The sequence below is a fragment of the Pelobates fuscus genome, chromosome 6 (genome assembly GCF_036172605.1).
Source record: "Pelobates fuscus isolate aPelFus1 chromosome 6, aPelFus1.pri, whole genome shotgun sequence".
Classification (NCBI taxonomy): domain Eukaryota; kingdom Metazoa; phylum Chordata; class Amphibia; order Anura; family Pelobatidae; genus Pelobates; species Pelobates fuscus.
The window spans coordinates 66,295,835-66,313,281 of record NC_086322.1 but is presented as its reverse complement, the minus strand read 5'-3'; the positions used below and the strand labels follow the sequence as shown (position 1 = coordinate 66,313,281).

The 17,447-nt window shown below is 36.6% G+C and overlaps 1 protein-coding gene across 3 annotated transcripts in view; it reads left to right on the top strand.

The window, feature by feature from the left end:
* The window catches only part of LDB2 (LIM domain binding 2), a 323,746-nt gene that overhangs the window by 122,751 nt on the left and 183,548 nt on the right, over positions 1-17,447 (top strand). For all 3 annotated transcript variants that reach the window (XM_063457808.1, XM_063457807.1, XM_063457809.1), the window contains exon 2: positions 8,634-8,736. In XM_063457808.1, the coding sequence (XP_063313878.1) occupies positions 8,634-8,736 (103 nt within the window). The remainder of the gene's footprint in view (positions 1-8,633; positions 8,737-17,447) is intronic.

Genomic DNA, 17,447 nt, shown 5'->3' with positions numbered 1-17,447 from the left:
TTAAATACATATTAATTATATTGTTTAATATTCTGTTTTTTTAAAAAAAAAAATAAAAAAATCCTTTGAATACTTACTTAGAAGTATTATATGCATTGATAGTGGTTGAATACATGTATATAGTTAGTAAAGGGAAAACCTGATAAAAGGTTTTACTTCCCGTGTACTGACCTTTAATTAAGTTATCAGCAGAGCACTGAATGAAGAAAACTGACTCGAACAAAACAAAGGACCAAGTGGCAGTATGCTAAGGACAGTAGTAATAACAGAAGTGTGGTAGTGCTGATAAACAAAATAGGTAGAAGATGTGCATCATATAATAACGCTTAATTATAATTTGTCAATATTGATCTGAGCCTGAAATTGCAGCTATTGACGATGTGTTATGATGCAGAAGTATAATTTAATGAAGGGAATGCTCCCGAAGTTGCAGCTATTGACGATGTGTTATGATGCAGAACAAAAATGTTGAATAATTTAAAAAAGAAGCTTGGCGGCACGGAAAAGGAAACTAGCTGGGAGAAGTGCAACATGTAATGACAAAGAAGGCTAATGAGGGAATAGAGGGCTCAAAACTGTAACAGGTGTATACAATTCAGTAAAATAATTTATAATAGCAGTGCCAGGAAGAAAATAAATCGGTAGAAGATGTGCATCATATGATGCAAAAGTTACATCTCGTGCTATGTGATGTTAATTGTGCGACATGTTGAAAGCGATATTTAGGCACGCTACATTGTTCCAGATTTTGGAAAAACTATATTAGCAGGGTTATTCACTGAAAGTGAGAATTCAGAGTGAATTTAAGGTGAATTCTAACTTTGGTTAATAACCTTGCATGTTGTTATGTTTCTTTTTGACACACATTGAAAAACTTTGATATTGTAATAGATCTATTTCTCTAGATAATTCTGTAGTTAATGGTGAAAATTAAGTGGGCAATACCTTTGCATACACTGAATTCATTAAATGGATATAGGAGAAATAGATAATGCTGTACTTAGAGAAAAAAAACAATGTTTAATAAATTGTTTTTAATTGTAGAGCACTTGCCAGAAAGGTGTTGGTAAAGGAAAACAACTCCTGCTGGGTAATGCATGGGTTGCAGAAGATGTGAATATTATATTTATTCTTTTAATGGGTGTTTTCAAAAAACTGTTTAATTGCAACATATTCACATCACATGCCGATGCTTGTTCTATGTTTACGCACACAGTTGTTCTATAAAATACAATCATATAGCTAATCAGGCTGGGATTTTTGTTGTTGCTTTTTGACTGAAAATGTAAAAAAAAAAAACTGAATATTAAATAATTATCAATCATGGAAATATGCCAGACTGAACATTCACAATCTCACTTAAAATGACACTAGTCACCAGAATCCCTACAGCTTAATGTAGTTGTCACTGGTGTACATACCGTCACTCCAGGGGGCCCGGCCGCCCTGCAGACACCTGCGACCAGGTGTCCACCAGGGCCGCATGTTAAGGGGTCCATCGGGTGCTGTCAGGGCCACCCGATGGACATGGATTGTCAGAGGGCCCGGTCAGCGCTGCGGCGCTTTAACAGTGCAACCGGCCCCCTGTGATGAGATCATCACATCCTGGGAGGAAGTGACTGCACATCACTCCTCCCAGCATACACAGAGCCTGCACGGGAGGAAGCAGAGGAGGGAGTCAGAGTGGGAACTCTGACTCCCATCAACCTGAGCCACCACTGGACCACAGGGAAAGTCACTCTCCTGCACCTAAAAGGTAGGAAACAGGAGGGTGACTTAAATATTATGTGTGTTTGTATGTATGTATGTATGTATGTGTCTGTGTATGTGTCTGTATGTAAGTGTATTTGTATGTATGTCTTGTGTGTCTGAATGTGTCTGTCTGTATGTATGTATGTTTGCCCGTCTTTTTGTATGTATGTATGTATGTGTCTTTGTATGTATGTGTATCTTGTGTGTGTCTGTCTGTATGTATGTATGTATGTGTGTCTGTCTGTCTGTATGTGTGCCTGTCTGTTTGTATGTATGTGTCAAAGACACATACATACAAACAGACAGAGGCACACATACATACAGACATTATGTATGTTTGTCGTGTGTGTCTGTGTGTCTGTATGTGTGTCTGTCTGTATGTATGTGTCTTTTTATGTATGTGTTGTGTGTGTATGTATAATGGATCTCTGTGATGAGATGCTGAATGGCGCAGCAAAGCATTTTGCTGCACATGCGCAATAGCCCGCCCAAGATTTTACTATGGAAAAGCATTGGATTGGATGAGATCGTCAAGTTTGATCTCAGCCATGAAGGTGGAGCAAGCCAGACTGCACAGTGTGGAAGAAAAAGAGTAAAATCAACTTAATAGTTAGTTTAACACTATATTATCAGGAATTCATGTTTGTGTTCCTGACACTATAGTGTTTCTTAAATATCCACCTTAAGTAATGGAAAATGAACGAAGACTAAGGGATGATCCCCAATTATCTCTCTAAAATAATAAAATGATAAGCTTTAATCTAGAACAAACGTTATAAAGCCTTTTGCTATGAAAAGCAATTAGGAGCACTCTTAGATATGTTCTGGTGGTTATTAACTGATCCCTATCATTATTCAAAGCCACAGCTATCGTGAAGGCTTGCCTAATAATCTAAAAGGGGCAATCTATTGTGAAATGTATTTCTGCAATTTATGGGATTAATTAATAAAGTGCTAAACTTTAAGCAATCCCTTAACATTTTTAAATTATCAAACAGTTTTTCCTTAAAGTATTATATGTATGAGGTATCTTATTTGTATGTATGTTGTTTATGTTTGATGATTTAATAACCCCTGGTGTATCAGCTCACAAGTTTCAGTGCACTGACTATTGTGGGTATGTGATATATTTTAAACATTTGGACCAAACCTGCTATGTATTCCTAACCACTTTATTGCCCTCCTCCCTCACACCCCTTTCCATGAAAAGGGTTGAAATTCCTTTAATCACTTACCTGATTACAGCACCGATGTCCCTTGGCGATGTGTCGGCTCTCCGCCTCCTCCAACGGGATTTCACTGACACCGGATGTCCTCATGCAGAGCATGAGGACTCCCAGCGTCATTTAAGGGAACTGGAGTCCGCTAAACTCCAGCAAGCACCTGATGTCTGGTAGCCACTAGAGGCAATCTTAGTGCTGCAATGTAAACATTGCAGTTTTACAGAAACTGCAATATTTGACATTGCAGGACTCAGGGGGACATGGACATTGCACCCAGACCACTTCAATGAGCTAACGTGCTATGGGTGCCTATAGTGTCCCTTTAAATGCTATTTTTAAATAACACAGCTTATCTTACAGCCAAAATTATGGGTATTATATATAATGCATTTCATGTAAAGATCAGAAATTAATTCATTGAATTAATACAAAATTAATAAATAAACTACTAAAAAAAATGTTGGAATGGTGAATAAAAGAATGATGGGTGTGCCAGTGTATGTCATGCCCACTATACAGACTTTCAACTAACAGGGAATGTATCACCATGTCTTGTTGAATAGAATGTGTGCTCTAATTCAAATAATATTACTAGTCAAGTGTGAAATATTTTCTGAAAGATATTAGGTCCACTACCGTAACAAAATATGTATTGTATTAAAATATCTGAAAAATAAATTGTTCAGATAAATTTTCATTTTAGATGATTTTGGTACCATTATTTTACTGATCAGGAAAGCTGCACAAAATATACAGGGTTCTTTTTTTTTTTTTTTTTCGTACTGTTCTATTTAACTGGCATGCCGCAGGCAATCTGTATAAACGTAACTCGTACCTGTAATTGCCAAAGTTAGCATTAATTATCTCTAGTGATGCTATTTTTCGATTTAATTACAACGGTTATATGGAGACAAATGGTGAGATAGCACAGTGTTTGAAGGGGTTTTACACGGCTTGTCACTGCAGTCACAATGAAAGTCTGATAGTGATTTGTGTTTAAATGTACAGTTCCTTGTGATTCACGCTCACAAAAATTCACAAAAAATGCATTAAATTCTGAGACTCAGCCACTGCAATCCTTACCAAATTCTATCAACCGACTAAAATCAAAAACTTTTTATGAGCTGCTTATTTATTCTATTTAGCACCGGAATAAATATAAATTGATGTTTATTGAAAATGTTTAAATGTATTATAAAGTAGACTAAACAATCTTTAAGACATTATGAATATTTTTTATCTTTCCACTCAGTGCAAGACAAATAGTTAACTTAAACATCAATCAATACACAAATAGTGTTTGGTTCCAGATAGACATTACATTAAACTGTCCATACTTGGGTTATTATATCCTCTGATGCTATCGAATGATATAGATACACTCAACTCTTTTAAAATATTTTACAGGTATTTACTATAGTGAGAATTCAAAGTAAATTTCACGTTTGAGGCCAGAATTGCCCATCTGTATTTTTTTCCAGTTGGCTATTTTGACCTTGGTTTGAAATCCACTTTGAATTCTCACTTTAGAATTCAAGTGCTATTATTTGTGAAACTGAAAATGAATAATCTCAGGAAGGTAAAGATTATTGGCTATTTTTAAGCCTGAAAAGGAATTAGATTGCAAATTATGGTTCGTTACATTTCAGCAATCACTTGTACCAGCTGTTTATCAGCTTCCAATTTAATTACAATCATAAAAGGCTATCAAGAGGTGATACATATTGGATCGACTAAGATTATTTTGGGGCTCCCACAGAAGTACAAGGGGACTTCCCCCTTGCCTCCACTTACTATGACACGAAGAGGGCATGCCCATGAGTAGCCAGTAGAAGACTACCGGTAACAATTGGGCAGTTTTTGCTGAGGTTACTAACTAAAGTAACAATGTGGGGGTGACATAGTGTGCCCCCAAATATCTCCACCCATGACTAGCAAGTGGAGGCTCTAATTAAAATGAACATGGGGACTTACTGTTCCCCTGGCCATCAACTGTGGTCTGCTGATGGCAGCTTTAAAGACCCACAGATGAGTGGTTGGTGGGGGATCTAAAAACAACTTGCAAAGGCAGTAGATCTTGTGTCCGCATCATTTGCAATCCCTCCCCTTCTTCCCTAGCCCAGACTCTTTGTGTCTGTCCAATCACAGACTTCCCCATTTGCAATGCAGGTGCTCTGTGCAATTGCTGCCTCTTGAGTTTAGCGCCACAAAGCTTAACAAACCAGGAAGTAAAATAACTGATTGTCTGATTGAAAGCTGGGGTGTGTAACAAGGTTCATTTAGAAAAGTACCAATTTCTAATGAAATCTACACTTTTCGTAAAATAACAAAGAACACACTCCCCACATAAATCATTTTAACAAGTTGAGTTTCTTCAGAAGTCAGGAGTGTCTCTTTAAGAGTTAGATTTTTTTTCAAGAATTTCAAAGTGTGTCTATGCAAAATAATGAGGTGGTGCCTAGGTAGATATTGAGATTGCGAGAATGTTCTATGGGAAGGGAATCTGATGCGCAACAGAGTTATTTTCACAAAATAAAAGATCGTCCAGGCACTCAAGGTAAATCCAAAGTGAGCAGGTTTATTGGAGCAGATTAAAGTAACAATTAGTCCCACAACAGGGCCTTTGTCAAGCTCACTTTGGATTTACAGCGTAATGAAGGCCCTGTTGTAGGCCTAGACCCTAGACCATGGGTCGTCAACCTGGTCCCTACCGCCCACTAGTGGGCGTTTTAGGATTTCAGGTGGGCGGTAGGGATTTCCAGGTTTTGACGACCTGACGACCGGGCGGACGGTACCCCTGCGACTGGGTACCGCCGTGACAAATTGCGGCTCCGGCCCGCGCGGCAAACCGCCGGGGCCGCATATGGAGGGGTCCATCGGGTGGCCCATGCTGTCAGGGCCACCCGATGGATGTGGATTGTGAGGGGGCCCGGTCAGCGCTGGGCGCTTTAACAGCGCGACCGGGCCCCCTGTGATGACATCGCAGAGCTGGGAGGAAGTGACTGCACATCACTCCTCCCAGCTAACCCTGAGAGCCGCGCGGGAGGAAGACCAGGGAGTCAGAGTGGGAACTCTGACTCCCATCCACCTGAGCCACCACTGGACCCCAGGGAAAGTCACCCTCCTGAATCTAAAAGGTAGGAAACAGGAGGGTGACTTAAATATAATGTGTGTGTTTGTATGTATGTCTTGTGTGTGTGTGTGTGTGTGTGTGTGTGTGTGTGTGTCTGTATATATGTGTGTCTTGTGTGTGTGTATGTATGTGTGACTGTCTGTATATATGTGTGTCTTGTGTGTGTGTATGTATGTGTGACTGTCTGTATATATGTGTGTCTTGTGTGTGTGTATGTATGTGTGACTGTCTGTTGGTATGTGTGTCTTGTGTGTGTGTATGTATGTGTGACTGTCTGTTGGTATGTGTGTCTTGTGTGTGTGTATGTATGTGTGACTGTCTGTTGGTATGTGTGTCTTGTGTGTGTGTATGTATGTGTGACTGTCTGTTGGTATGTGTGTCTTGTGTGTGTGTATGTATGTGTGACTGTCTGTTGGTATGTGTGTCTTGTGTGTGTGTGTGTATGTATGTGTGACTGTCTGTTGGTATGTGTGTCTTGTGTGTGTGTGTGTATGTATGTGTGACTGTCTGTTGGTATGTGTGTCTTGTGTGTGTGTGTGTATGTATGTGTGACTGTCTGTTGGTATGTGTGTCTTGTGTGTGTGTGTGTATGTATGTGTGACTGTCTGTCGGTATGTGTGTCTTGTGTGTATGTGTGTCAGTCTGTGTTCCTGTATGTGTCGTGTGTGTCGTTGTGTATGTGTATCTGTGTCTGTATGTGTGTGTATGTGTATCTGTGTCTGTATGTGTGTGTGTGTGTGTGTGTGTGTGTGTGTGTCGTGTGTGTATCGTGTGTGTCTGTATGTGTCGTGTGTGTCTGTATGTGTCGTGTGTGTCTGTATGTGTCATGTGTGTATGTATGTGTCGTGTGTGTGTGTATATCTATGTGTCTGTATTTGTGTATCTATGTGTATCTATGTGTCTGTATTTGTGTATGTGTGTCTGTATGTGTGTCTGTATGTGTGTCTGTATGTGTGTCTGTATGTGTGTCTGTATGTATGTGTGTGTATGTATGTGTGTGTATGCATGTATGTGTTGTGTGTGTGTATGTATGTGTGTGTATGCATGTATGTGTTGTGTGTGTGTATGTGTGTGTATGTATGTGTGTGTGTGTATGTGTGTGTGTATGTGTGTGTGTGTGTGTGTCGTGTGTGTGTGTATGTGTGTCGTGTGTGTGTGTATGTATGTGTGTCGTGTGTGTCTGTATGTGTGTCGTGTGTGTCTGTATGTTATAGTGGACTATATAGTAAGTGGGCTACCTAGCTCAGCCTTCCTACTGGGCATTGCTACAAGGAAGGTTAAAAAATAGAAAAAAGGGGAAAAAAAAGGTGGGGAGGGGAATTGAGGAGGGAGAGGAGATGAGCTGACGCACAAGAAAAATCATAGAGAGATAATATGAGAAATCATATTATGCGCAAACAGAGAAGTCGTCTGAATATCACTGAAAGAGACCTTCGTTTGTTCCTTACGAAAATCGAACCAGATATCAAATATTTAGTCTCGCAGCATCAACCTTAAGGATCTCATTAATCACTAGTAAAGGTAATTTCAATTTACTTTATTGTTTTCTCATTAAACTTTATAAAGTTAAAAACCTTATAAACCTGCATTAAGTAGAAATAAAAAGATAAATGTACGTACATTTATTTTTTGTAAAACACCCTCCTTTCTAAAAAATATTCCGCATTTGCGCGAAAACTGGTGGGCGGTAAGGAAATTTTTTCAACCAAAAAGTTGCATTAGTGGGCGGTAGGTAAAAAAAGGTTGACTACCACTGCCCTAGACCATTATTTATTGTCTGCAAATTACATTGTGAAGATTGGCCCGGTTACACACTGGGATCCAGGACAGTGTGGTATCCTTTACAGTAATTAAACAGAGTTATGGCTGTTTTAGATGAAGATGTAGTTTGGTGACTATGGTATAGTATAACATGCGATATGATATGATATAAGTCACACCATTATAATAATGTAGAAAAATAGAGAAAAATTTTAAATAGAAGGGGAAAAAAGATAAAAACAGCCGAAAAGACAGGCTAGTGAGAGAAGGTGATACATAAATCCCTCTGAACCCTCCCAAATTATGTTTATTTCACATAAAACCAAATTAAGGAATGAAGATTTTCATATGCAGGTCCTTTTCAATAAGCGTAAAATTCCGTAAGATTATCCCAAAGAAAATACTAAATCTGCAGTGGAACTCACATACTACAAATGTTACCATTTTCAAACTAACCAATACACAGACAATTCTATATCAGTATCTTCAGAATACTAAAGCATATGTTTGTGATCTATAAACTAACAAACACAGGGTTATTCACCACAGTGAGAATACAAGGTGAATTGAAGGTGAATTTCAAATTTAAGGTCAACTCTGCATTTAGTTTGGCTACTTTGACCTTAATTTTGAAATTCACTTTGAATCTTCACCAGAGCAGTTTATACATTTATGTTTACATTAATTTTGTTATATCACAGAATGCATTTGTCCAAGTGAAAGTTTTATTCTGATCCCCAATATGTTCCTGTTTGTCGTTGCAGGACAGTGACAATCTTTGGTGGGATGCCTTTGCAACAGAATTTTTTGAAGATGATGCAACATTAACATTATCATTTTGTTTAGAAGATGGACCAAAGAGATACAGTAAGTGGTCTGACTACAGAAAGATATAAATATTAACAATAATTAGACACATCCAATCTGTAATACCTCTCTTTGCGAAAGTGAAAAAATGCAGTAAGTGATAATGTCTTTGTGTAATGATTCTGGTTCACCTCATTCAGTAATGCACATGCATAAGATTTAGGAAAAACACATTATGTTTGTAGGATAATGCCATAGACATGTACAATATAAATGCCTAATCTAAGTGCTTATTCAAAATGAAATGTCTATTAAAAAATATATTGCCTTCCATTAAAAAAATAGAAGATTTAAGCAATGGAGGCACTTTGCTTTCACGCATCAAACAACCTAAATACAGTGCAATGTATTATTATAAATAAATATACATTGAAATTACACCAAATATAAAGAAGAGCAAAACACAAAAACAATTTAAATATTTAACAATATAGCCTTAGTTCAGATTCCATGTATATAGTCTTTCAGCAGTACTATATGTAGAATTAAAATTAACAATAAATAGAAAAAATTAACCAAATATGGACAGTTTCAGGGTTAACTACTAAGGTGAGAAGTCGATGTGAATTTAAAATAGATTTAAAATTTAAAGTCAAAATAGGCAAACAGAAAAAATGCTCTAAGTCAACAGTGCTACCCTGGCCTTAAATTTGAAATCCACTGTGAATTCACTTTGACTTCTCATGTTAGTAAATAGCTCTGTTAGTTCTGATTCTGGATATGTGGTCCACAATATACCATTACAGAGACCACTACTCAAAATTGGAAAGTCCTACGAACATAAGCACTGAAAGCTTATATACTCAGAACCTGAACATAGTCTCTGGTCCACAAACATATGTTAAAAAAAGTTTGTTGAGAATTGAAAACCAAATTGAGAAATTCAGGCTAAAAAAAGTTGAAGAATTTTTTTAAAACAATTTTGGCTTAAATATCTCAATTTGTTTTTAATTCAAGAGGAATTTTGTGTTTGATGAATTAACTCTACAGATCTTCTTATTTAAGAACCCACGATTTGGTCATTTATTTTTCTTTTTTTCTTTGAGACAATATATTGTTCTATTTTCTCTTTCTATATTTTGTAATTGCTCTATTTCTTCTGGATTTTACTGGATGAAAAGGAAAAATATAAATAAACAAAAAAAAAAAAAAACACCAACATCATTATTGATGTTACAGTCATAGTAGACATACATTGAAAGCATACTGGGTTTTCTAACAAGACAGCTTAGCAAAGATAACCACTTCGGCTTGACATAGGATTTAAAATTATACTAAGAGACGACAAGCAAACAGCATTTAATAGTTGTTTTCATGTTTGTGCTGTCAGTGTTTGCTTCACGTACAAGATAAGTCTGTCTAAGTCAGATTCCTTGTATAACATTGGAAAAAACAAACTGTGTATTTAAGAGGGACTGTATAAAAGGAAGATAATTATGTATTAACAAAAAGTTATTTGCCAGAATCCAAACTTTCCCAATGTAACAGTGTTCTATGAATTCAACTAGCCATTAAAATTCATATGGCAATGCCTTCGACGTCAAAGGCTTTGCCATGTGAATTTTAATGGATGGATAAACCAATTTGCATGTTGTTGATTAAGACTGCCGTCTTGGAGAAAAATATTACAAGCTGGTTTCAAATGCAGCCCGACAACTCTTAATACATACCAAACATGTTGTACAATTATAGCAAGTTGCCAATTTTGTAGACACCACATTGTAGCTGAAACCTGAAACCAAGAAGGACCAGAGATGGATGGAGGAATGGATGGAGGAATGGATGGATAGATGGATAAATACTATATAATGTATTAAAGATTTTGTTCTATCACACGGTAGAAAAGAGATCCTAAAGCCAGAAAGGGATTTTAACTGAGATCTGGCAGACGAGCGCTTACTCTTATGTAAACTATAGAGAAATTATCATTTTAGTCTGCCCACCATCTATACCTTGCAGTTTTTACTATCATTGTGTGAACGAACATTGAGCGATGATTGCTTTTACTATAACATATACCAAAGTAATCCTTGCTACCAAAAAAAGAAACTAGCTATTTAATTTCATGTAACATAGTTTTTTGTAAAATCTATGTGGAAAATGTATGACTTATTTTCAAACATCATCTGTAAGATTTAAGAAAAATATAATATATAAATCTGTGAAAATGGTAAATATGTGTATAAAATCCCATACATCATAGATCACTTAGGGACACTATAGGCACCTAGACCACTTTAGCTCATTGAAGGGGTCTGGGTGCACTGCCCCTGACAGTATAACAATGCAGTGGTAATTATTGCAGTTATTGAGAAATTTCAATAATTATATTGCAGGGTTAACTCCACCACTAGTGGCTGTCTATCAGACAGCCAGTAGAGGTGCTTTCAGGTCATTTAGTCACCTAACTGACACTGGACATCCTCACACTATGCATAAGGAAATCCAGTGTCAGCTAAAAAAAATAGCTTTGCTGCGCATGCACATTAGGTCTGTGCCATCAGCCAACATCAGGGGAGGAGCGAAGGCGGAGCCTGACCCAGCACCAAGGGACATCATCGCTGGATTTAGGTAAATGACAGAAGGGTTTTTAACCCTGTCTGCAATGTGAGAGAGGGGGGCGTGAGCGAAGGGGGCACTATAGTCTAGGAATACAATTTTGTATCCCTAGCCAATAGTTTCCCTTTAAAATCTGCAACTGTTGTAATTAGACATTAGGATTAAATAAAGGATAAAGAGATATGGCATTACTCATTTTTAATAAGTTCATTCCTGACGTTAATTATTGGGAAGTCAAAGTATGCATTTTTGCAGATTGTATACAAATTTGAACATAATATTTGATTTTGGGGGTTAACTGAGTAATTAAATTAAGCATAAAATGTGCTACAATATTTGCCTCATTAATTTATTGTTTAATAATTGTCTAAAAAAATTATTGCTGATAAGTTATTTACAAAAACAACACATTCAATTTACTCATTTTCAATATCTTTGACAGTTTCATTTTAGCAAGAAATGGCTCTACATCATGTTACATTAAGCAGCCAACCTTAAGCTATCACTTCAGATAAGATTTATCCACACGTTAGCTCAACCAGATGAATAACAACAAATACACCCGTCCACGCTAACTAAAGTGTCGACTTTGAATGTATACACACAGATAGAATCATCGACTTGGAACACAACGGGTTAATGCCATATTTATCACCCATTATGATACCTAATTTCATGTAATTGGAGTTTTGTTTGTCGATAACTGCAATCTTGACATATTGATCTCCGGATTTTTCGATCAACAACAATGACTAAGTTAACTTAACTTCAACAGACATTACTGTCAGAAAGTGGTTAAGACATTTTGGTATTGTGATTGTGTTGAAAAGAAATAGACAATTAGGGCCAAAGCTCAGGAACCATTATTAACAAAAATAAGCACAGAATTGTAATATAGACCAATATATGACCTTGAATGGATTACACACACACATATATATGTATATATATATATATATATATATATATATATATATATTTTTTTTTTTTTTTTTTAATTATAAAACCTATGTCATTACTTACATTACATACAATCATTCTAATGCCCCATTTTGAGTTGAAACAAATTTCAATTTTTTTGTAGCCTGTTTATTTTGTAATATTATTGTGCATTATATACCTTTTTATAGACATTAAGTGGAATACAATTTCGCACAGCAAGACAATGCTAATTTTCATAATTTTGATATGCAGTTCATTTATTTTGGTATTTCCATTTCTCAATAAGTGGTGGATAAGTAAATATCCTCTTTTGATTGTGGATATAGAATTGATCATAGGTGTTTTTTTAACAGACACCCCGCTGTACAAACACACAAAAATGTTTTTAGATTTAGTAGATATATACTAAAGTTGCAAGAAAAATTATGTGAACCCTTTGGAATGATATGGATTTCTGCACAAATTGGTCATAAAATGTGATCTGATCATCATCTAAGTCACAACAATAGACAATCACAGTCTGCTTAAACTAATAACACACAAAGAATGAAATGTTGCCATGTTTTTATTGAACACACCATGTAAACATTCACAGTGCAGGAGGAAAAAGTATGTGAACCCCTAGACTAATGACATCTCCAATAGCTAATTGGAGTGAGATGTCAGCCAACTGGAGTCCAATCAATGAGATGAGATTGGAGGTGTTGGTTACAGCTGCCCTGCCCTATAAAAAAAACACACCAGTTCTGGGTTTGCTTTTCACAAGAAGCATTGCCTGATGTGAATGATGCCTCGCACAAAAGAGCGCTCAGAAGACCTACGATTAAGAATTGTTGACTTGCATAAAGCTGGAAAGGGTTATAAAAGTATCTCCAAAAGCCTTGCTGTTCATCAGTCTGCGGTAAGACAAATTGTCTATAAATGGAGAAAGTTCAGCACTGCTGCTACTCTCCCTAGGAGTGGCCGTCCTGTAAAGATGACTGCAAGAGCACAGCGCAGACTGCTCAATGAGGTGATGAAGAATCCTAGAGTGTCAGCTAAAGACTTACAAAAGTCACTGGCAAATGCTAACATCCCTGTTAGCGAATCTACAATACGTAAAACACTAAACAAGAATGGATTTCATGGGAGGATACCACAGAGGAAGCCACTGTTGTCCAAGCAAAGCATTGCTGCACGTTTACAGTTTGCACAAGAGCACCTGGATGTTCCACAGCAGTACTGGCAAAATATTCTGTGGACAGATGAAACAAAAGTTGAGTTGTTTGGAAGAAACACACAACACTGTGTGGCGAACACACCAACATCAAAACCTCATCCCAACTGTGAAGTATGGTGGTGGGGGCATCATGGTTTGGGGCTGCTTTGCTGCGTCAGGGTCTGGACGGATTGCTATCATCGAAGGAAAAATTAATTCCCAAGTTTATCAAGACATTTTGCAGGAGAACTTAAGGCCATCTGTATACCAGCTGAAGCTCAACAGAAAATGGGTGTTGCAACAGGACAATGACCCAAAGCATAGAAGTAAATCAACAACAGAATGGCTTAAACAGAAGAAAATATGCCTTCTGAAGTGGCCCAGTCAGAGTCCTGACCTCAACCCGATTGAAATCCTGTGGCATGACCTCAAGAAAGTGATTCACACCAGACATCCCAAGAATATTGCTGAACTGAAACAGTTCTGTAAAGAGGAATGGTCAAGAATTACTCCTGGCCGTTGTGCGCGTCTGATCTGCAACTACAGGAAACGTTTGGTTGAAGTTATTGCTGCCAAAGGAGGTTCAACCAGTTATTAAATCCAAGGGTTCACATACTTTTTCCACCTGCACTGTGAATGTTTACATGGTGTGTTCAATAAAAACATGGCAACATTTCATTCTTTGTGTGTTATTAGTTTAAGCAGACTGTGGTTGTCTATTGTTGTGACTTAGATGATGATCAGATCACATTTTATGACCAATTTGTGCAGAAATCCATATCATTCCAAAGGGTTCACATAATTTTTCTTGCAACTGTAAGTGAAAATGTGCATAGATTTAATGATGCATTTTAATTTTTTGTAGATTGGTGGTATATCTAAAAAGAAAAGCTTGCATTAGCTGCAGATCTCTTATCTGCAGCCTTTGCAAGCTCTCAACTTTTTGGCCAACAAGAGAAACCTTTTATTGTGAGCTGGGCCTGTGTGTGTGTGCTCAAATGTGTGTGCGCACGCTTACATGCACCCGCAGAGCTAGGAAGCCAGAGTGAGCCAGGGAAGCAGAGATAAATTAGTCTTCTTGATGTGCGCTCTAACATGCTCACTGTAACTTTGGGGAGAAGGCAAGTTTGCTGTAGACCTTCACACATCAGTTAACTCTGTGAATCGAATGGAATTGGGAAGATAATCTCTCTCTCTGTCTGACTGATAGCCAGGGAGGTGTTTCTGCAATATTTATAAAAGGGCCAATTTCAAATACAAATCAGCATCTTTATAAAAGTAAAATTAGCATATCCTAACACATCAAACGGTTGACGTGTGTGGAGTGCTCCTTTAATTTCTTCACTACCACGCTTCTTTATTTTATTTTATTTTATTTTACATAGATCAGCTTATCATTTGTTTGAAATATGGAATGTGCAGCCAGGACTTAAATATAGGTTACAACAGCAATTCCGTGTATAAATCACTGTTTACAGAAACTGAAAAATAAAAATGATTATTAATATTATATAGTATGCAATCTCTCTTATCTTACATTATTGCAAACAGTATCTAAATTATAAGCATAGATGCAAAAATATTCAAAAAAAATACTGGCGCATATATTAGTTATAAAATATAGAAATAGAAAATGTTCAAAAAGAATGCATATGGGTATTTGTAAAGGCTCGGAAGGTATTATTAGCAACATAACTTCTTAAAATTCCAACGTACAAATAGGACAAATGTTGGTAGAACGTTCAGTCATTTTAGCAAGTTCAATTGCCTGAGCAATTCAAAGGTTGGATTTCTGAAACAACATATAGATTATTGCCATATAGATTATTATCATTGGCTAAATTTCAAAAACCTTTCTTTTTGCATCAATTGATGGGCCAGGCCTACTGTTAGCTGCGTACTGACGAACCAACTTCCATCTACTCTTCATAACCTTAGAAAATGTGAACGATCATAGTTGTTTTAATAGTTTGTAATATTTTGTTATATTGCTTACTGTTTATTATTTGTGAATTCATTTTGAAGCCATTGGTGTTGGCATTATGTACACAGAACAGAAAGTAATTTAGAAATAAATGTATTTACAATTGTTTGTTTAATGGATTAATTACGTTTAATGAGCTTTTTGACATAGTGTCAGACCATAGTCAATAGCTTACGTGATACATATGGTAATTCTGGGCTGCTGGGATTGCTAGGTACTCCATTCATTACATGGTAATTACATTACATTTTAATGTGATGATTAGAACACAGATAAATAAGATTGTAACACCCAACTTGGGCCTTCAAAGACGGTCAACTATATTACGACAGATTCGATTTTAGAGAAATAAAAATAACCACTGCTTTTGCTTCTATTTATATTTCAACATTTAAAAATTGAGATTGAAATAAGATGGTTTTGCAGGTAAGTCATTTATGCATTTCTTTTTCTATTGGTCCCTATGGGAATATTTTCGTTCTCGGAGACACAGGATAAGAAAAATAAGAATACGGAGAAACATTATCTCACCAGTCATAAAAAATGCACAATTTCATTAATTATTTCCAAAGTTTAAGAACATAAATAACCTGAAATGAAACCTTCAAGAATGGAGATTCTTTCAGTTCAGCTTTAATTCTCCTTAACAATAGGAGAAGAAAAATGATTATTCTGAATTAGTCAATGTGATGTGGGATGTATATAAGGACTATGTGCTGATATTTTTCCACTTTTCTTTCCCAATTTAGCTATTTTTAGTGACAAATGATCATACAGTAAATATAATGCTTTGTTCATCTCCGGCGCGTGAAAAGTTAATAAAGAGATTGTTTCATTTGCACCGCAAATCAATGGCTTCCTTCATGTGAAGCCATCATCATGATAATCTGCTGACAATATCTGGTAAGCGTTACAGCACGTAGCAACTGGAGAGCAAAAGTTTGCTTTTCCCAACTATATGTTGTTGCTGTTCCTAAAGATTTGTACAAAATACTACTGGATGGCCTTAATTAAAGTATGACTCTTGCACATTGGGTCTTTGCATTTCTTGCAATGAATACTTTAACTTCTCTAATCCTTAGACACCCTAAGGCTTTCCCAACCACCCCAACCCCAAGTTCCCCCATCACCAGGATTTGATTATTTTTTTTTTTATTGATAAATCCAGTTACAATTGAGCTCCCGTTTGCTTAACCTATTTTGAAATAAATCGCACTGCAGCAATGTTAAATGAAATTAGCCAAATTTATAAAAGTATGTTTGGCAATAGACTCTTTAGAAGTGACAATGTCACTTCAAAAGGACATTCTAAACACAAAACTAATTCATCTTAATGGAGTGATTTTGTTGCTTAGATCCTGTCCTTTTTTGTATCCATTTCAGAGAATCGGCTATGAATATTTTGCCATAACTATTCATCTAGTAGATGTCAGACTGACTGTCTATACTAGAGGCACTTTTTAGTGAAGACTTTAAATAAAATCTTCACATTATTCACAAACAGCACAATACCATCAAACACCGTGAATGCTTCTCTTAGAGAAGCCTATGTGAAGTATCCAATTGACTGAGTGATGTGATTGGTGGACATGCCCTGGGAACAAGGGTGCTTCTCTGTGAGAACCTTTTATCCAGTTGGATGATTTCAGAAGATCGGGGGCAGCTTTTTGGCAGAAACTGTACAGTGCTGGATTAAAGATGAGTAAAAAGAAAATACTTTTTTATTTTGAATGAGTTAAGATAATTGAAAGTTCGGGAAATAAATCTGGATGGAGTACACTGCATTACAAAAAATGAAAAATAAATATGCAGCAAAAGGTACTGCACGTCCAATGAGATGTAGCTTCCCAGGTTGTATTCACAAATTACCACCCTTTTTAAAATGCAAACAAAAACAATATTTGGGACTCAGCTAAACATCTAAAATAGAATAAATAAACCAAACATAGTGTAATACAGTTGGATACAATGTATCTACGCTTTTTTGAAATGCACCCAAAGTATGTTGAGGAAAATGCGCCTTGGGGT